This window comes from Myxine glutinosa, chromosome 12 (assembly GCF_964187855.1).
Source record: "Myxine glutinosa chromosome 12, kmMyxGlut1.1, whole genome shotgun sequence".
Lineage (NCBI taxonomy): Eukaryota > Metazoa > Chordata > Myxini > Myxiniformes > Myxinidae > Myxine > Myxine glutinosa.
Genome location: NC_136272.1, coordinates 50,430,951 through 50,453,313, shown reverse-complemented (window position 1 = coordinate 50,453,313; position 22,363 = coordinate 50,430,951). Strand labels below are relative to the sequence as shown.

The following is a 22,363-nucleotide window of genomic DNA, read 5'->3' as shown; positions in this document are numbered from 1 at the left end:
TCTCCCTATCTCTTCCACCTCTTCCACATCTTACCCTACCCCTCCTCCCCCCTGTTCTGTATCTGATGCTCCCCCTTCCTCTTCATTAACGGTATGGACCTCAAACATCCGGGGCCTTCGTTCAAACTTAACTGATCTCTCCATACAGGTTGCTTCTGTCAAACCAGACGTGATCTGCTTAACAGAAACTTTCCTCCTTTATGATGTCTCTGATTCCATAGTATCTCTCCCGGGCTACTCCCTCCTCCGGTATGATAGACCTGAGCCTCGTCCTGGAGGCGGGGTTGCTATCTTTATCAAAAACTCTCTTCCTCACTCGCCCTGCACTGCACTCTCTCCACCCCACCCCCAGGAATACCTCTGGCTACGGCTTCCCCTTCGCTCCCACCTCTTGTTCATATGTGTGTTGTACCGTCCACCAAACAGTGATGACTCCATCTACATCTCGCTGTCTGATGATATGGACCAACTTCTATCTACTCATCCCAACTCTCTCTTCCTCATATGTGGTGATTTCAATTGTCACCATGCCAGTTGGCTGGGTGTGGGTACCTCTCTCACCAGCCATGGCTCTTCAGCAAAGGACTTCTGCGACTCACTGGGACTGACACAATCTGTCAATTTCCCGACCCGGATCTCAGTCAACGGAACATCTTCTCTTCTGGACTTGGTTATGACTAACTTCCCTGAAAATGTCTGCTGCTCTTCTTCTGCTCCGATCGGATCATCTGATCATGTCCTTGTTAAAGTGGACATCTCTCTGACCATCCTCAGGGAGCCTGCTCAGCGTCGACGAGTCTGGCATTTCACTCAGGCCAACTGGCACGGTCTTCAAGCAGCCATCAATCATCTGGACTGGTCTCCCATCTCTACCACCTCTGACATCAACTCATCCTGGGAATTCTTCCAAAGTAAATTGCTCTCTCTCATGCACAGATTTATCCCATCTCGTCTTCAGTTGTCATACCCTTCCTCCCGTCCATGGTACACGGAATCTTGTGGTGAGGCTGTTGCCCAGAAACAACTTGCCTTCGTCTCCTGGAAAGCAAATCCAACGGAAGGAAATCTCATTTCCTTTCACAAAGCCCGAAACAAGTGTGTGTCCACCCTCAGGAGAGCCAGGAAACAATATCTCTCCGTTCTCAAGACCGAACTCTCTTATCTGTCTCCCTCTTCCAAATCCTGGTGGCGTCTGGTCAAATCCGTTTCTGGTGTTTGTTCCCCCTCCATCCCCTCCCTTACCTCAAACGGCTACACAGCTGACTCCGCACGTGAAAAAGCTGAATGCCTCAACTCTGTGTTTGCCTCTAAATCTTGTGTCCTAAACCCATCCCTCTCTGTACCCACCATACCCAGTCGTACCCTGCTGCTCCTGGACTCCGTGTCCTTTCCTCCTGACAAGGTGGAAAAGTTTCTGTCAACCCTCGACTCTGATTCTGCAACTGGACCCGACGGCATCAGCCCACGGGTCCTAAAATCCTGCTCTGCTGCTCTATCTCACCCTCTCTCTGTTCTCTTCACCCTCTCTTTTGCTCAAGGTCAACTGCCATCTGCTTGGAAATCAGCCAACATCACCGCTTTGCACAAAAAAGGTGCAAAAACAGATCCTAGCAACTACAGACCAATCAGCCTTCTCCCAATTATCAGCAAAGTCATGGAATCCATCATTGCTTCGGATATGAAATCTTTCCTCTTCTCCAATGGCTTGATCTCTGATCATCAATTTGGTTTCAGACCAGGTCACTCTACTCTGGACATGCTGCTTCTGCTGTCTCAACAATGGATGGAGGTCCTCAATGCCAAACAGGAAATTAGAGCTGTCTCCCTCGACATATCACGTGCCTTCGACACGGTCTGGCACCCCGCTCTGCTCACCAAACTCTCCTCCTTTGGTATCCATGGAAATCTCCACGCATGGCTGGCGGACTTCCTCTCTAGTCGTCGTCAACGTGTGGCCCTGAATGGGTTTCTCTCATCCCCTCTTCCTGTTCAGGCTGGAGTTCCCCAAGGCAGTGTTCTGGGCCCTGTGCTTTTTCTGGTCTTCATCAATGATCTCTCTGACTCTCTCGAAAATCCTCTCTATCTCTTTGCTGATGACTCCACTCTCTGCCGCTCCATTCCTCTTCCCTCAGATCGGCAGTCTGCTGCCTCCTCACTCTCTGAAGACCTGGACAAAATCACAGACTGGTCAAACAAGTGGAACATGTCTTTCAATCCTGACAAATCTCACACTCTTACTATGTCTCTCCGAAAAGATCGACTGGACAACCCTCCCATCTACTTTCTCAACAATCCTCTCCAAGAAGTTCTGTCGCTCAAGATTTTGGGTCTCACTATCTGCCATGATCTTTCTTGGGAAAACCACATTTCCAAGCTGGCCTCCAAAGCCAGTCGCCGACTGGGCATCCTCCGTCGTGCGAAGTCCTTCCTCGGCACACCTGAGCTCCTCACCACATACAAGGCTTTCATCCGCAGCTCAATGGAATACTGTTCTCCCCTATGGGCCGGTGCTCCTGCCTCACACCTAGCTCGGCTTCACGCTGTTGAAACCAAAGCTTTCAGAATTATTGGAATCTCCCGCGATGAAGCTATCTCTGAGGGCCTTTCACTCACTCACCGCAGGCAGGTAGGTGGTCTTTCTGTCTTCTACCGACTCCTCTCCGGCCTTGCACCCCCAGCTCTCTCTGTGCTCTGTCCCCCAAATATTCCTACAGGTCGCACAAGATCTGCCAGCAACCCTCTGATGGTTAAACTGCCGAAATCTCGGCTCTCTGCTCACCTTCACTCTTTCATTCCTCTTTTCTCCCGCCTCTGGAACAAACTCCCTCACTCCCTTCAATCACACTCCTCCCTCCAGGTCTTTAAAACAGCTGTTCACCACCATCTCTTATCTTCCCCCATCCAAAACCTTGATCTTTTCTACCCCCGCTAATTCACCCCAGATCCACCTTGTTTGAAATTCCAACTTCTTTCCTGGAAGTCCTGGCAGTGTCCATATGTTTTATACCTCTCCCACCGCCCCCTCCTATGCCCCCCCCCCCCCAAAGCCCTCGCCCTCTCTCAGATCTCTCGATGTCTCCATGTCTCTCGGTCCCTGCTCTCAAATGTTGTGTTTGTGTCCTTCCCCCTCTCTCCCCATCTTGTCTACCGCTCCCGATGTTATATGTTTTATGTGTCGGTTTGTCTTTCTGTGTGATTAATGTTCGCTCTTTCACGAGCCTCGATCTTGTATACAAAAAAAAAAAAGAAAAAAAAAAAAGAAAAAAAAGAAAAAAAAGAAACATGGCTCATTGTCAAGTACTCGCCATGTGGAACAACATGTGTTTATGATTATGTCATTGGTCCCTTCATTATGACGTCATGATTAGACAAGTAGAACGCTTGTTACAATCAGTTTAAAATTGATCTACAGAAAAATTGTATGTGAGAATTAAATTGATGACGTCATTGGTCACGTGGTTCGGCAGCCGCATTGGATTGAACATACATCTTCGTCATCAATAAACCACACGTACATAGCAACTAATAAACCACACAAAATACACCGCACAAACACGTCCTGGCGAGGGTCTGCCATCTCTGATTGATCTTTTTTATTTATTTTGTGGACACGTCCAACTGAAGTGAATAAAAATACAAAAACTTCATATATTATCCATCAAATATTATAAAATGTTCCTAAAACAATTTTAATTTAAACTGCGAGCAGCGATGCAGGGGCCCAAGCACCCTTTATCCAATACGAGGGCAATTTCAAACCACATGACCGATGACATCATCAAATTTCATCAGTTTTGTTTTATTCTTCATTGCTAGACCATGTGACCGATCAAAAAAAAAATCATATTCAAGTTCCTATTGTTGTGTGGATGACACAAAAAATGTTTCGTTTTAATCTGAATGATTTTTATCTCAACGTAGCAGCCAAAGCGCTTCACGATGATGTCATCATAACCTGCCACTTAACATATCAATAGCATTTGCATTCGAGGAGATTGTTTTATGTGTGTGGATGTTGTATGGTGATTGCAAAAAATTGCAAACATACATAGCATTGCAAAAAATTCAAAAGTGAGGATCAGAAAAAAAATTCGGAAAAATTCCATTGCAAAAGGTACTTGCAAAAATAAAATTCGGAAAAAGATGGCATCAATTCTCATTGGCCCCAACATACCTGGAAAGTTTCAACTTAATCGGAGCAACAGTGCCAATGCTGTACAACAACAACAACAACAACAACATGCATTTTAAAGGCCATTTCCCTGCTAGAGCGGGAGTTAGCCTAAGCGGGGGTTAGCTGTACAGCTTCGACAAAATTATGAACAAGAGTAATAATAATAATGATAATAAAAAATAAAATAAAATAATAATAACTAGAGCTGCCCTTTCTTTATAACTGCTGGCAGTGATGGCCGGTTTCCTCCGCCTTCCCACTTTCAACTAATCGAAATAAATATATACATAATAGAAATATAATAGAAATATAATATAATATAAATACTTTCGAAATGAATCGAATGCTACTTTTACTACTAATTTCATACAACATCCACACACACACACACACACACACACACACACACACACACACACACACACACACACACACACACACAAACACACAAACACACACACACACACACATTGGTGGACATCTGAACACATCTTTATTCACAGCACATAGCATGTATGGTTCCAGTACCGTTAGGGTATTTCAGTGGCTGTTTGACTGATTTTGACCAATTAAAAGTTACCAGCGGTTGCACAACCCCAAGCATTCCATGAAAAGCGAAAATATAGAATTCAAATCCGAGCCAGCTAAGACAAGAACGTACGGCCAGCCTGCAGGGAAAAAATCAAATAATTACCCACTGGACACCTGAGGTAACTCAGTCAACTTTTATCCGATTTGCACCGGGTTTGTGATGGTCCAGTATTCAACTACCATAGCGACTACCAAATCCGAAAACCGAATTTAATTCCGACTTGAAATGAGCCCGTACCGCCTGCATGAATCGCGCAGTGTACAGTATTATATAATTCCCCCTCGCGACCTGAGGTAACTCGGTCAAATTTTACCCGATTTGCACCGGGTTTACGGTGGTCGAGTATTCAATTACCATAGCGACTACCAAATCCGAAAGCCGAATTTAATTCCGACTTGAAATAAGCCCGTAAGGGCCGCTTGCACGAATCGCGCCAAGTGAAAATTAAGGCACGGCCTTCAGCAAAAGCGTGATTTCTTTATTTTACGATAACTTAAAAACTACAAATCCCACAACCTTCCAACTTACCTTATTTTTCTCCTCGTGTTCGTATCTCTCGAAATCACCAAGGGTATGTGAAGCTGCGACGCAGGAAACCAATCAGTTACATGGCCTGAGAATTTTTTTTTGCGTTTCTTCTTCTTTCAACAATAACGACTTCTAGGTTCCAGACCGTACAACCAATCATGTTTAAATTTTTAACACTCATTCCCCTTGATGAGAGCTACATTGCATTAAAATTTCAAGTCGATCAATGAAGCAGGTCAAGAGATAGAACTTTTTAAGATTTTCATTCAATTATTCATTGCGACCAAACCATGTGACTTAGCGAAACTTACCAAGTAACTTTTTAACGCCCCCACATGGGGAACGTTTGTGTAAAGTTTCCACTTGATATCTTCAAAAATTAGGGAGTTGATAGGATTTAAAGTTTATGTGTAAAAAGGTCATAACTCCTAAACGATGTGACGTACAATGTCATCATGCCAGAACTTTTTGTTTGTCATGGGCATGCGATTATGCATGCAAAATTTGGGCTCGATCTGTTCAGCCCTTGCAGAGAAAGAGGGGTTTTAGTGTTTTTCACCAAAAACAATATGGCAGCCAAACCATGTGATGAATGACGTCGAAATTTTTTGCATTCTGATTTTTTTTTCACGAAGGTCATGCAAAAAAATATATATTAGTGGCACCAAGGGGTCTATTTGTCGAATTCTAACTTTGTAACGTCAGCACTTTTAATATCCGAAATAAACACTTTTTTTGGTCCCATTGCAGAGTTCTTTAGAATGAGCCATGACTCAATTTTTTCCATTGAACCGTTTTGGAGATATATTGAGGGGCAAATTTGAAGGTGTTTTCCAAGATGGCGCCCATACCACATGACCTATGATGTCATAATTAGCAGTAAAAAATTATACATGTCTAGCCAATCACTTGGTGAAAATTTTCTGTCAATTGGACCAATCGGAACATTAATTTTAAAGTTTTCAGAGGTGAAAAATAGGGTAGAATAATAATAATAAGAAAAACTCCAGGAAAAACAAAAGGTATTCGTCTGCATTTAAATGCAATCATGTTTTAAATGCATTTGAATTAAAGCAAAACCTAAAAAAAAAAAAGGTTGGGTGTAGGACGAGGTCGAATCAATTAGATTTTGGCAAATATCAGGATACAATAATTTTTTAAGCGATTCTTCACCATTGAGATTGGGCCAAAAAGGATATGTAGCATGATATCTCAAAGTTGATGGTTGGATTCGGATATAACTTGGTGGATGAATTTTGGATGGATTGCGCTTGTTTTATGGATTTTTTTTTTTTTTAACTTTTCAGCTTCAAAACGTACCTTGAGGATCTTCAGTGGAATAATGAATTACGTTCTCTTCCGTGTCCGTTACACTCATTTAAATGCAGAGGAAACCTATAATAATAATAATAATAATAATAATAATAAGAAGAAGAAGAAGAAGAAGAGGAGGAAGAAGAAGAAGAAGAAGAAGAAGCATACGAAGATGTGAAATAACAATATGAGACAAAGTCTTTTATATACTACTAGCTGAGGTACCCGGCTTCGCCCGGGTTGAATAAGAATAATACAAATATATGATGAAAAGAACATGTATATTTTAGAGCAATATCACAGTACATTTCCTCCATGACGTTTTGTCAATTTTCAATTTCTCAAAACCTCTTGGTATACATTTCTGGTTTTCTTACTTGGTGCCAAGACATAAAGATTGCTTGGTTTTCCAACCCTCGAGCAGCCCACGTACAGCTGGCCATGGGTAGAGTCCCTGTATATAGAGAGTTGTGTCAACTCAAATTTGGACGCCATTTTGTGTCTAAGTGTGTCGGATTAGATATACATGTACATTCGCGATATGGGGTGATATATTCTAAACCTGCTAAAAAAAAATTTACTACACATATTTAGTCTTATTATTACATACAGGTGATATTTGTTTTGTCAAAAACTCAGCTATTGCCGTGAAAAAGAGCTGTGTGGTGATATTAAAAGTGGTATGGCAATGCATATTACAAGCCAACACTGCATATAAGAGCTAACATTATAAGTAAGACAAACCAATGCTGTCGTTCTCTGAATTTTAATAACTTTTAGAAAGGAGTGTGGGCATATCCAATATTTTTTAAAGGGTGCCGAGAGCAATTCCGGTGTAGGACTTCCAGCCGACATATAGTCTAACACACTTAAAACAAATTCTGTACGTGGTATTGCCATATTTCTAGTGTACAACTTTAGTTTTATCGACATTTATATTCAATTTCCATTGTAATGATTTAACAAACTGCAAGTCAGCTTCTGTCTCTGACATAAGGAAAACGTCATCGGCATCTAGTAAGATTGAAACGTTCATTTATTACTACACCCTTGCCCAGAACTCTGATGGATATTGCCTGATCGATTAATATGTTTCATAGCTGGCGACTTAATTAACACTTAATTTTCGACTGCGCCAAGCTGTAATTAAACAGAGAAAAAACTTTTAAAATACCTGCAGTGTGCACGGTTCGTCTAGTCGAACAGATATGAAAAGCACAGATAAGACGTCGTATTCACCATAACTGTTTAATTTCCAGAAATGTCCCAAATTTGTCTTCTGACTTTATCACTTGGAAATCTATACATCTCATATTTCCCAGATTGGTTTGAACAACCAAAAGCAGAACAACCAGTCATTTTGTTTGGCAATAAACAACATTCCCGTACAAAGCTGACGTTCACGCACGGTGAAGTTAGACACAAAATGGCGCCACAAAATCACGTGACCAGAAATCTCGGGTCAGCGCATGGCGCAACACTCTAGCCATGGGAAGTACCCGGCATTGCGGGGCGGGGGAAGGGAGAGGAGGAGGATGGGGAGGGGAGGGGAACGGGGGAGGAGGGGAGAAGAGTGGGTGGGGAGGTGGAGAAGAGGGTGGGGAGGGGAGAAGAGGGTGGGGAGGGGAGAAGAGGGTGGGGAGGGGAGAAGAGGGTGGGGAGGGGAGAAGAGGGTGGGGAGGGGAGAAGAGGGTGGGAGGGGAGAAGAGGGGGGGAGGGGAGAAGAGGGAGGGAGGGGAGAAGAGGGGGGGAGGGGAGAAGAGGAGGAAGGGGGAGGGAGAGGGGAGAAGAGGAGGGAGGGGGGAAGGGTGGAAGGGAGGGGAGGGGGGAGGGAGGGGGAGGGGGGAGGGAGGGGGAGGGGGAAGGGAGGGGGGAGGGGGAAGGGAGGGGGGGAAGGGAGGGGGGAAGGGAGGGGAGGAGGAAGGGGAGGGGGAGGGGAGGGGAATGGGGGGGAGGGGGGAATGGGGGGAGGGGAGGGGAATGGGGGGGAATGGGGGGGGAGGGGAGGGGAATGGGGGGAGGGGAGGAGAGGGTGGGGGGAGGGGAGGAGAGGGTGGGGGGGAGGGGAGGAGAGGGTGGGGGGAGGGAGGAGAGGGTGGGGGGGAGGGGAGGAGAGGGTGGGGGAGGGGAGGAGAGGGTGGGGGGGAGGGGAGGAGAGGGTGGGGGGAGGGGAGGAGAGGGTGGGGGAGGGGAGGAGAGGGTGGGGGGAGGGGAGGAGAGGGGTGGGGGGAGGGGAGGGGAGAGGGTGGGGGGAGGGGAGGAGTGGGGGGGAGGGGAGGGGAGGAGAGGGTGGGGGGAGGGGAGGAGAGGGTGGGGGGGAGGAGAGGGTGGGGGGGGGAGGGGAGGAGAGGGTGGGGGGGGAGGGGAGGAGAGGGTGGGGGGGAGGGGAGGAGAGGGTGGGGGGGAGGAGAGGGTGGGGGGGGAGAGAGGGTGGGGGGGAGGGGAGGAGAGGGTGGGGGGGAGGGGAGGAGAGGGTGGGGGGAGGAGAGGGTGGGGGGAGAGGGGAGGAGAGGGTGGGGGGGAGGGGAGGAGGGTGGGGGGGAGGGGAGGAGTGGGGGGGAGGGGAGGAGTGGGGGGGAGGGGAGGAGTGGGGGGGGGAGGGGAGAAGAGGGGGGGGAGGGGAGAAGAGGGGGGGAGGGGAGAAGAGGAGGGAGGGGGAGGAGGAGAGGGGAGAAGAGGAGGGAGGAGGAGGAGGCGAGGGGAGGGGGGGGGAACGGCTAGCTTGGCAAGCGATAGCAGGATTTTTACTTTTAGTTTTTACCTCAATGAGGGCTATATATATAGTCCGTGCTTGGAGTCTTCAAGTTCAACATAAAGTTTTTTATGAAAAATAATGCAGATGTATAACAATCCACCAATGCAAGTTCAGAAATGAATGCAGATCCTTTACTTTGCGATACAAACGCAATTCCCGCCATTTCCACTCACGATCAAGGCCTCCAGAGTGATCGCGCCTCTTCTTCCTCCTTCAACTTCGTCACTTCTTTCACTCAAAATGAATGAAAATTCTGCCGCATGAAATTATGTAGAGGCCTCGTCGGGGGGATATAAGGTAGATAAGGAAGGCGTTGTAACAGAAGATTCAAAATAAACGTAGAAGTACAAAAGGAAATTGGAGCTATTCTGGACCCACAGCCAAACCCGACAAACCATTGCAATACACCCTGAACGTCTAGCGCCGCCACAAACTACACCATGGAATTGCAGCTGGCGCGGTTTTTTTAAACCATTGATATTAAAATAAAACGTAGCCTAAAACCACCGGGATTTTATGCTGATTCCGAATCTGTGTCCAAAACTTTTCTCCGATGTGTAGTTCTTGAGTTTTAAGCGGACATCCAGACAGACACACACATACACACACAGACAGACACGCCTCCTTTATATATAGAGATTTTAAATAATTGGTCCCTAATAAAATTGGTATAAATTAAAGAAATTTGAAAAAAAATTGATGTAGTCAGTAATCTCTGGGTGAAGCGGACCAAGTCTCCCACATTGGTTCTTGGATCAGGTTTTTGCACCAAAATATATTGGGCTCTTTGCGGTCTAGGAGGAGCTCTAAGTGAGGAGGATCTGGTTTTGGCAGTGGTCCAGGCACAGCCTGCATAACATCCCTCCAGGAAGATGGTGCAACAGTTTGCCTACACCAGGATGACAGTTTATAGTTGGCCTGGTAATGGAGTCCAGACGAGACAAAGTAGGGTGAGTATGGTACCTCTGAATATCATGTCAGCTCCATCTTAAGCACACGCCACGCAAAACCTTTAGTACTAAAATATTTTGTGGATTTTACCATCTCTTCTGGTGAGACAAGTTTGATACAATCCAAGTTGAAAGTGAACAAACTAGGCCAGGCCAGAAAGCATAAGCATAGTTTAAGGAAGCATTTTGCACATAGTCATGAATGCACCAATTTTTCACACTTGACAAAGCATCACTCATCCAAGACAGGAGTTTAGGATATGTCCAGGGCTCCATTATTATGTGATGGTCACATTACATTTCAAAGTCGTAGACCGATTTATTGACTCTATATGGAATACTGGAAGCATTCAGGTTAATTATACCATGGCTATATTACCATCTATAAGTTCGTCATTTATGCCACAGTATGGGGCTGAACCTGTGCCATTCAAGTACATACCGAAAGCGGTGCCAGAATGGGCAGAGACTACATTTTGCATATTTATGAAGCCTATCCAATTACATGCGGCCACAATTCAGCACCCGGCCAATGCACCACCTTCGGCCTGTGGTTGGGCTTTCTATGGGCCTGCTGGAGCATCTCTGATAACCTTTCATCTGCAAATCTGCTCCATGATATGCTACTTCCATTATCACTCTTCTCTAGTCAGTTTGGTGAGCAACCGGGCACAAAGATATGCCCGTCCTGCCCTAGATACGTCTAAGACTGCCAGGAGGTGAGGGGGGAACGTGATCAAGAAACGCCTTCCCATTGTTTCTCTTGGCCCAGGCTGGCCTATCCACAGAGCTTGACCAGGTGCCAAAACTGGCCACTTTCACTCACCACCACTGGCAATGTTACAGGAAACAACACAGTATCCCCGTCGTATTGCCGGAGTTCTTAAGGGCAAGGCGTAAAGAAAAAACGGCTCACAGCGAGTGCATCGCGCTTTCCTGTCTTCCTACACCACAATAAAGGCCTTGGGAAATTGACGCTGGTTTCCTGCTTTTGGTGGGCTGTCCGGTTTTAGTTTCTCACTGCAGATGAGTCAAGTGTCAAGCCTCTCCAGCAGGAAATAAGAAATGAATCAAACTTTCCTCGTCGAATCTCAGTTGCTAACAAGAGCAGTATTCAACAAGACAGACATTTAAAAAATTTCTTCCAAGAATCGGTTTAAAAGGGCCAAGAACCTGGAAACTATTATGGTAATTTTTTTTTTCAGAATAAATACTGTGGATAAACTTGTTATTCCTGCCAGTGGCAAATGCAGGCCTCCCTGAAATATGTAAACAAAATTAAGTTATTTATTTGAAACCTACGAGATGCTCAGTCATGGAGCAAATAACCCATCAGACAGCAGAAGTAAACATTGTGGGAGTGCCGCCCATGCATCTCTTAGGTTGAGCGTTCGCGAATGTGAAACTTTGTTTATTCATTTCATTCTCATGATTATACAGATTATACAGAGCAGCAAAGGGTTAATTTTATACCCAAAGCAGTCGTATCTTTCTTCAATCCCCATTGTATCGCCCAACCACTCGGGCCGTGACAAAAAAAACAACGAAGAGACTTGATAGGGCACGCACAACAAAAGGCCAGTGGTCCCCCGACAACAGGCTACAATTCCGTCAACAACAAACTGCCGCAGATGTACAAATGTGATCATACAATATGCTTCAACACTCCATTTGGCAACCCCTGGCACGCTGTGCAGCACAAGCGATATTGCCCAAGGATTCACAACAAAGACTGCAAGGCTGCCCGATTTTGGCAAGGCCACAAGATGACATCAAACCACAGCACTTTGATGCGCCTCGCTGCCGTGTTATTTTGAACTGTAGGGTAACGTACACATTTGAGGCGGGCGGCAATCGCTGAACTCTTCGCAGCTCTACCGAAGCCAAGTCTTGCGCACCAAATCTTCTTGTGTTTATGAAAAAGAGACAAGTTTGTTGTCAATGACAGGATGCAAAACCGGCTGCCAATGCACGGTTTGCTATTTATTTCTTCCTTTAGCTCCTCGAGTCAACAGCTTGGTGCACAATGGCTGCGATCTTTTTTATGAATGCATTCTCACCGAGTTTGCTATGTGCAATTGTATGACGGAAACCATAAAAATTCATCAATCAACCACTTAGCACACTTAGCATCAATCAACCACAGCAACTGTCAACCATGACACCAATTGGATGCAAGGGCTCCTTAAATCTTCTTTTCGAAGTAGAAAACAAACCACAACGCTTTCCCAATAGACAAGCTATCCCTGGCAACCTTGTCAATCATGTGGTTTACTTAAAAGAGGACTCTAATTGGCATATGTACGTGTGGCTTTCCAGAAATACATCATTGTGTGGATGGGATATGGACAAGATATTAGGCCAGGCATTCAAGGTAGTCGGCTGGTTTGTCCTATCTTGCCCTAACTGCTCTCTTATTAAATGTGTGTAGATCTAATGAGGTAACCTTGCTGTGTGCCGATAATGTTAATTAGCTGGCTGGAGGTGCACTTTCACACTGGAGGTAGGGTTCGCAGGAAATGGGCGTGAAAACGCTAATTATGGACATCATCGCCCCTGCGGAGAAAGGTTGCATTTCCTTCGGAGGGCGTGAGGACCTGCTGGCTGTGTTAAAAGTGGGGCTGAGAGTTGAGTACATGTGAGGAGAGAGTTACAGGGGTCTCAGGATGTGTCAAGCTGCTCGCCGCTCGAAGAGCACCGGATCAGGGTCTCGCTTCCTCTCCCAATAGGGTCTTGCGCGCGTAAACCGGATGCTGCCCGATGTGGAGTGGCACATGTACTCCGAACGTAAAACGAACAAATAAGAATTTGGTCAGGTGACAATCAAGTGCAATCTGGTTTTTAGTGGTGCCGACAGATTGTACGTATTGTGCGATTAACAAGGCATCAATTTAATAATAATCTTTTAAAGTGGAGGAATCCATCGTATCAGCCAAACCTGAGCTACCATGTCGATGCAAGCCAATGCTGAGAGCCCCTGCAGAGAATACAAATAGTATTTCACAAAAAGTGCTGAAAGTTGAAGAGGTGTGAAGGCCAAAGCTATTACTGCAGTCCTGTGCAGCTTCGGAAACAATCTTGTCCAAGGGGCCTCTTGAATAAGGCAGATAATAAGCATGATATAAGAAAATACAATGTGATCGCACAACCGTTGACAACGTGATAAGGTACAACAGATATTGACCGTCATTCTGCTCCGTTTTTTGCAATTATAAGAATGAAACAACAGACTTTCAAGGCAACTGGCACTCTACTACATTCATCAATGATGATTTTAGACTATGATGCAGCAGCGACTGGCTCACTCGAGATAAATTCCAAAACGATCGGTCAAACGGGAGCCATTGTGATCCAACTTTGGCGACCGTTGGGCTGACAGGATAGCCGAAAGGTACGCGTGCACTCGCCTCTTATCTGTCTGTCCTGAGTTTGAATCTCAGGCCAGATATAAACTATCATCGTAGTGTTTCTCAGGTAGGGCAGTTCATCAATATGTGTGCTGTCCCTCAAATGGACATTCACCTGGGTGTCCCATCTGCCATGATGTCCTTTGTCCACCTGTGGCTGGTAGGCAAGCCTTTACCGACACCATGAACAAATTTCAAACTCCTGCTCTAAACTATAGGGGGCACTGCAACAGTAGAAAATAGGGAGGAAAAACCTTTGGATATTTCTTTTGTTCATGTCTGATTTTCAAACTTCATGACGTCCACTTTGAAGAGGAAAATAATGACAATAAACAAAGTGAACCAAATAAAGCTCTGCCTACCCGGAGTGGCACATGTTTATCGGTGTTTTTTGGAGAGTTGAGGCTGCTGGGTTGTTGCTGCTGCTGTTGCTGCTGCTGCTGTTGCTGTTGCTGTTGCTGTTGCTGCTGCTGTTGCTGCTGTTGCTGCTGTTGCTGCTGTTGCTGCTGCTGATGTAGGAGGTATTGCCTCGCCGCCACATGGAGGGCCTGCAAACAAGCACAGGTAGCCAGCCGAATCAATTGTGGCAATAACTGCAGTTTGTGAACCATCTTTGCCAGCAATGTCACAAGATATACTCTAAAGAATCATGGAACGTTTCCTTAAATCGATCAGTGGAATGAAACGTGAGATTCGAAGCTAAGAATGTCAGAGTAAACCCTTGAGTGTGTCAAATACAAGTGCATTGCCAGTACGCAGAATCTCCAGGGTGGATAACACATGGATGGTTGTGCTTTTACTTCTTGCAATGCAATGACATATGATTGGAAATGAAATAAATAAATAAAAATAGCGTCAATCTAGTTTTTTTTAACAACAACAACAACAATGTTCTTAACAACAAATGACCAATAGGAAACATGTTCTTTATGAAGCAAGTAACACCGTTGAGTATTTTGGAGAGTTAAAGGAGCAAAAAAAGATGAAATCACGTGATGTATGAACGAGTGATCGAATTTCGATCATGGAAATGTGTCGTGGCATCTATGGACGTTTTGAGTGCAAGCAATTTGCTCTGTGTACTATAAGCTCCACAACACTTGAAATAGAAATTGAAAAACAACAGAAGAACCCATTTGGGCAGGTACTGCTCAAGATGTGAGAATCAACTTTCGTAAACTTTACAAAGTTCATGACCCACACATTAGGATTGCACTTCTGGTCATATTAATCTAAGAACGAGCTCCAAGCTGATGAGATCAAAAGGGCAAAGCTGTCCTTACATGGATGGTTCCTTTGCTATCCTTAGCCATTTCCAAAATTCTCATCCTCCAGACGGAATTTGGAATTCCTGGTGAATTGTTAGTGAGGGTAGCAGGAGAATATTTGGAAAGAATAGCAGCAGTAATTCCTTTTTGGAGAAAGGGTGACATGATATAATGTCTGATAATTGCCGACATAGTGTAAGCCAGAAAAATATTAATGGACACTCGCAATAAGGTACAAATAATTTTCAATCAAACGTGTCGACTCAGACCGTATATTGCAACTAGAAGGAAACTCGGTAGAGCACGTACCTCCACCAGACTGAACAGTTTACCTTTTGTACCCCACTAATAGGTTGGATCTGGAATCCGTACCTGAGCTGACCCATAATCAGCTCGGGTCCGGATCCCAGATCCAACCTATCAGTGGGGTACAAAACGTAAACTGTGGTGAAGAATCACTTTGATAATAAAAAAATTAAAAACTCGTATCCACATCCAGATCTTCACCAAAATCGAATCAAATCGTCCTTGTCATACACTCAACTTGTCCATCAGAATCCGTCCACAACTTTTTAAGATATCCTGCTCACAGACAAACAGACAGGGGCGAAAACACAACATCTGCCCATCTTCAGTGGCAGAGGTAATGGCTCACCTTGAAAAGCTAAATTACTTAATAAAGGTTAATCAGATTACTTACTTGCTTACTTTTCAGCCCATAGGGCCGCACCAAGATTCCTCCATCTTATTTGATCTTGAGCAATCCTCTCTGCACATTTCAGAGAAATTCCCTTTTCTTATCAAAGTCCATTTTCAGCAATACTCTTCCTTGTATTCCTTGATCTCTCCTCTTCCTTTTCTACATTGGTGTCCAAAAGATGGCTTCTTTAGTCAGATGTCCCCTATTTGCGTCGAATTACTTGTCCTTCCATCGCCATCTTCAGTGCCGGATTAAGCCTCGGCTGGCCCTATGGCACATTTTGAAATTTTAGAGAATGGCCTGAACAATTTAAATTAGATCTCGGGCTCATGGAAATGGACCCCAGACAAAAGATGCACTGATTCATGAACAAAATATTTAATACAAAAAAAGGCAAATATTTAATGTGAAAAGAACTACTTTCAAACTAGTTTAGTCTATACAATTTGCAGTGTATGAATGTATGCATGACAAAACACGCACAGATCTTTTATTATAAAATACAAACCACATTAAACACTATACAGTGATGTAGCGCACCTTGAAAATATTTGCGAAAATTGAGATACATATATTACCCTGGCAGGGACAGAAATTAGAAATAATTTGTTTAAAATAATAAAAATTGACGAAAACTGCTTGCCCATTTTTGTGGCCCGAATTTTTGGCTGGCCATAAGGCACATGCCTTGTCTGCCTGATGGTTAATCCGGCACTGGCCATCTTCATTCTTTAGCCTGTGCCACAATGTCTTCTTCTCTCGCCCTCAAAATTATTTCCTCATTTCTTACCCTGCATGGGGATTGACAAGCCCTGGTGTTGGCTAGCGGCTAGGGTGCCGGCTTAGGATCCAAGGATCCTGGGTTCGAATCCCGGTCGATTGCTGAATTAACGCCAGGGGGGTTGACTCAGCCTGTCATCCTTCCGAGGTCGGCGAATTGAGTACCAGTTCACTGGTAATTCCCTGTTTGTCGTTAAAGGCGGCAAAAAGGGTTGGCGTCAGGAAGGGCATCCGGCCGTAAAACATTGCTTCAAAAGGGGACCGAAAAGCAACAACCACGGTTCCCGAAAAAGGCCAACCCCCGCTTTGCGGGGAAAAATGGCCTCTAAAGGTGGTTTTTACCCTGTTTGTACAGAAAATCTTTAGAATTCTTCTCAAACATCAATGGTGGAAGATTGTCAGTTTGCGTTCCATTTCATTGTTTATTACCCTCGCAGGAGGAGAGGGTGTTGCATTTGGGTCTGTTTGTCTGTTTGTTTGTCTGTTTGTCTGCACAGAATAAATATGATTTTCTCGGCAACCGTTGGTCCGACTGACAGGAAATTTCCACCACAGGTGCAACTCCACCTGTAGAATTTTATAATGAGAATTATGACGTCATATGTCAGTCACGTGGTGTGGGAGCCATCTTGTAAAAACCGAAAAACTTTGCACCTCAATATCTCCGAGAGTGCTGAATAAAAAAATTGAGGACATGGCTCATTGTAAAGAACTCTCCATGGGGAATAAAATATGTTAATGATGATGTCAGAGGTGCCTCTGTTATGACGTCATAATTAGACAAGTACAAACTTCATCCGATCAAGATGAAATTTATTGAGCGTCATCTAGGGATAAATTGGTGGGGGAAAAAAATTAATGATGACGTCATCTGTCACGTGGTTCGGCCGCCATATTTGTTTTTAACACAAAAGCCTTAAAAACCACTGAAAACATCCTGGCGAGGGTCTGCAGTCTGTGATTGCTCTTTCTTGTTTTCCATGTTTCTGCACCGTATAATAACACTGATGTGACATTGGAATTGAACAGTTTCATCTTCGTTTTTAATGATAGATATCTGAAGTTCCAAACTTTCATGTAGATTTAAACATTGCTTGAGCGTTTGCAATTCTAGTTAATAGATCACTTTCACTAACTCATAGTTTATCGATAACAGATCCGAGATAAATGAACTTGTAAACTTCATCTACTTCCTCTCCTTTCATCGTAAATCACAATCTTCCTTTCATCATCAGTATTTATCTTCATTTTCTTTGTCTTTCCCATGTTCACCTTCAAACCCATCTTCTTTGCCACTCCTACACATTCCTTTTGTCTTTATTTTTACATCGTCATACACTTCTGATACCAAACACAGGTCATCAGCACAGAAAATATCTTACAATTGATTTTCACTTATCCACTTGATACCAGTTTCCTTTCCTTCCATCTCATTACCCAGTCAAGCACAATCAGGGACAACTTGGGTGACAACATGTATCCTTGTTTTTGTCCGCTTCTAACTTCAAACCAGGGAGAAAAGTCTCCATCATGGATAACGCTGCAAATGCATCAATCATACAACAAACGGATCATTGTAATTTTCCCCGGTATCCTATAAAGTCTTAGCAGCCTCCACAAACTCTCCATACGTACAGTCAAGTGCTTTCTTGAAATCAAGGAAAAAAAACCTTTTTGAAATAGTCAGGTTCACTATGTTTTTTCGTTCAAAATTTTGGTAGATTAGCAAAACTATACATTTTTGGAATATTCAGAGCATGAGGAATCCAAAATTAATGTTTACATTTGCGTAGACACCTTTGCGAAAATGACACTCAGGACAGTGATGAAGATCTGTAAAAGCATATTCCTGAACGGTATAGACCTCGTAGATCCTGTGTATAGGACTTATAGTTCAATCTGATACTACCTATAACTTCCTATTACAACCTATAACTTCAAAGGACTTGCAATATCATGTATTATGTAATACAGTTATATCACAAATATAAAGACAATGGTTTTCAATTACCTTTGTTTTGTTGCTTTTCTATAATCCTGAGCACTATTTTGAGGCCTTTATTGGATTCCTTGACCCAGAAAACATAGGATTAGCATATTTAATTAAGTCTCTAGGTTGACTAGAAGCCGAGATCGCGCAAAATATGTATTTTATGGCGGCCATTTTCAAAATCCAAAATGGCGGCCATGCAGGTGTCTGTGCAAATGCCAACATTGATTTTCAGATTCTCCATGCTCTGAAGATTCAAAAATGTACAGGTTTGCTAATCCAAATTTTTGAAAGAAATTATATTTGTTAACATAGTGAACCTGACTATCTTCATCACTGTCCTGAGTGTCATTTTCGCAAAGGTGTCTACGCAAATGTAAACATTAATTTTTGGATTCCTCATGCTCTGAATATTCCAAAAATGTATAGTTTTGCTAATCTACCAAAATTTTGAACGAAATTATATTTGTTAACATCGTGAACCTGACCTAAAACTCCAAACGTTGTTCTTTGAAGGCATATATATATATATATATATGAATATAAATGCCAGCATATAAGACCCGTCGCTTTGCTGACGGAAATACCAATCTTTGCTGTGATGGCTAATCTAGGGGGAAGAAAAAAAAAAAAGGATTCCTGGGAGATCCTGCTCTCCGTGCAGGGATAACCAACCTGGAGCAGTGTTGGCATTGCAGTTTTGACACGCGTGTCCATGTACCCATTAAAAAAAAATTTTTTTTTTTTTTTTTTTTTTGCATCACAAACACTCCCGGAAGTTACCCAAATCCACCGTATTTGGATTTATTGAAATCCGTTAATCCGTTCTCAAGTTATAACATGACAAACAGACAGAGGGGCAGACACGGCTCCTTTTATAATATATATATAAAAACCACCTTTAGAGGCCATTTTTCCCCGGCAAAGCGGGGGTTGGCCTTTTTCGGGCACCGTGGTTGTTGATGTTTTTGTTGGTCCCCTTTTTGGAGCAATGTTTTACGGCCGGATGCCCTTCCTGCCGCCAACCCTTTTTGTCGCCTTTTACGACAAACAGGGATTTACCAGTGAACTGGTACTCAATTAGCCGACCTCGGAAGGATGACAGGCTGAATCAACGCCCCTGGCGTTAATTCAGCGATCGACCGGGATTCGAACCCAGGATCCTAGGATCCTAAGCTGGCACCCTAGCCGCGAAGGTGGAAAAAAAGGCGAAGGTGATTCTGTCTGTCTGTCTGTCTGTCTGTCTGGGGTGTGGCTTACTCCGTTTGCAGAGTAGCTCCACCCATAGCTCCACCCATTCTTGGAGAGGCTTCATGTAAACAAATATCCACCATTTTATAAACTCGAATAGCTTTGAGGCCTGTTTAGTTAGGCCCGTGCTGTCTTTCTCTCTCACACAGATTTATTTCAACTCAAATTCGATATATCATTTCATTTTTAACAGTCGCTAACATAGTTTTAGACACGTTGAAAAAAACCGGGAAGAAAATCCGATGAAAGTTTCCGTTTATAGAACGAAATGAATTCTCAAAGGCCTGTAAAATAAAGCCCATTCATTGAGTCACCCTCACGATTTTATATCGAATTCACCATCTGATTTAATTTTTATCGATGGTTTTAGACTCGGTGTCAGAAATAATTGAGAACATTCACGCACACACGGGAAAATGCAGAGATATATTTTTTTTAAATCGCGCCATGATGATACACGAAATACACCGCCTAATATAAGTCGGGGAAAATGACGACATATATTAAAAATTCGCTCTTTCTTTTCCGTTAAGATATATTACTTTTCCGTTTGATGACAGTCGTCACAAAAACGTCAACAATGATGCCGACAGATATTTCTTCATTCTTATTTCATTCAACATTATTATCTGGAAGTAAAGGTTCACGTGTTCATTTCACATGTTGAAAAAACAAACTCCATTTCACGTGTGCATGGACGTGTCATTCACATTTGTAAAATATATAAATTAACAGACGGGAAATTGCTGAGAGATATTTCTTCGTTTTTATTTTATTAGTTACGAGCAGAAGTACCCGGCGTTGCCGGGCGGGGGGAAGGAGGAGGAGGAGGGAGGAGGGAGGAGGGAGGAGGGAGGAGGGAGGGGGAGGAGGGAGGGGAGGAGGGAGGAGGGAGGGGGAGGAGGAAGGGGGGAGGAGGGAGGGGGGAGGAGGAAGGGGGGAGGAGGGAGGGTGGGAGGAGGGAGGGGGGAGGGGGGAGGAGGGAGGGGGGGAGGGGGAGGAGGGAGGGGGGGAGGGGGAGGAGGGAGGGGGGGAGGGGGAGGAGGGAGGGGGAGGAGGGAGGGGGGGAGGGGGGAGGAGGGAGGGGGGGTGGGAGGAGGGAGGGGGGGAGGAGGGAGGAGGGAGGGGGGAGGAGGGAGGAGGGAGGGGGGAGGGGGGAGGAGGGAGGGGGGGAGGGGGGAGGAGGGAGGGGGGAGGAGGGAGGGGGGAGGGGGGAGGAGGGAGGGGGGAGGGGGGAGGAGGGAGGGGGGAGGAGGGAGGGGGAGGAGGGAGGGGGGAGGGGGGAGGAGGGAGGGGGGAGGGGGGAGGAGGGAGGGGAGGAGGGAGGGGGGATGGGGGAGGAGGGTGGGGGGAGGGGGGGAGGAGGGAGGGGGGAGGGGGGAGGAGGGAGGGGAGGAGGGAGGGGGGGAGGGGGGAGGAGGGGGGGAGGAGGGAGGGAGGGGGGGAGGGGGGAGGGAGGGGGGGGGAGGGGGGGGGGGGGGGAGGGAGGGGGGGGAGGGAGGGGGGAGGGGGAGGAGGGAGGGGAGGGGGGAGGGAGGGAGGGGGAGGGAGGGAGGGGGAGGGGGGAGGGGGAGGGGGAGGAGGAGGGGGAGGGGGGAGGAGGGAGGGGGAGGGGAGGAGGAGGGGGAGGGGGGAGGAGGGAGGGGGAGGGGGGAGGAGGGAGGGGGAGGGGGGAGGAGGGAGGGGGAGGGGGGGAGGAGGGAGGGGGAGGAGGGAGGGGGGAGGGGGGAGGAGGAGGGGGGAGGAGGGAGGGGGGGAGGAGGGAGGGGGAGGGGGGGAGGAGGGAGGAGGGGGGGAGGAGGGGAGGGGGGGAGAGGGAGGGGGGAGAGGGGAGAGGGAGGGGGGGAGGGGAGGGGGGAGGGGGAGAGGGAGGGGGAGGGGGGAGGAGGAGGGGGGAGGGGGAGGAGGGAGGGGGGAGGGGGAGGAGGGAGGAGGAGGGAGGAGGGAGGGGGGAGGGGAGGGGGGAGGAGGGAGGGGAGGGGGGAGGAGGGGGGGGAGGGGGGAGGAGGGAGGGGGGAGGGGGGAGGGGGGAGGAGGGAGGGGGGGAGGGGGGGAGGAGGGGGAGGGGGAGGAGGGTGGGGGAGGGGGAGGGGGGGGGGAGGGGGAGGGGAGGGGGTGGGGAGGGGAGGAGGGGGGAGGAGGGAGGATGGAGGGGGAGGGGGAGGAGGGAGGGGGAGGGGGGTGGAGGGAGGGGGGTGGAGGGGGGGGGAGGAGGGGGTGGAGGGAGGGGGGAGGGGGTGGAGGGAGGGGGGAGGGGGTGGAGGGAGGGGGGAGGGGGGAGGGGGGGGGAGGGGGGAGGGGGTGGAGGGAGGGGAGGGTGGAGGAGGGGGGGGAGGGAGGGGGGGGGTGGAGGGAGGGGGGAGGGGGGTGGAGGGAGGGGGATGGGGGAGGGGGGAGGGAGGAGGAGGGGGGGAGGGAGGAGGGCGGGAGGGGGGAGGGGGAGGAGGGAGGGGGGAGGGGGGAGGAGGGAGGGGGGAGGGGGGAGGAGGGAGGAGGAGGGGGAGGGGGGAGGAGGAGGGAGGAGGGAGGGGGGAGGGGGGAGGAGGGAGGAGGTGAGGGGGAGGGGGAGGAGGGAGGGGGGAGGGGGGAGGAGGGAGGGGGGAGGGGGGAGGGGGGGAGGAGGGAGGGGGGAGGGGGAGGAGGGAGGAGGGAGG

The 22,363-nt window shown here is 46.7% G+C and overlaps 1 protein-coding gene across 1 annotated transcript in view; it reads right to left on the bottom strand.

Moving 5' to 3' along the window:
* FOXP2 (forkhead box P2) overlaps window positions 1-19,175 on the bottom strand; it is a 398,689-nt gene extending 379,514 nt beyond the window's left edge. Inside the window, exons 1-2 of the mRNA XM_078766261.1 lie at window positions 19,134-19,175; window positions 14,083-14,268 (exon numbers count right to left, since the gene is read on the bottom strand). Coding sequence (XP_078622387.1) covers window positions 14,083-14,268; window positions 19,134-19,175 — 228 coding nt within the window. The remainder of the gene's footprint in view (window positions 1-14,082; window positions 14,269-19,133) is intronic.
* Window positions 19,176-22,363: the final 3,188 nt, after the last annotated feature.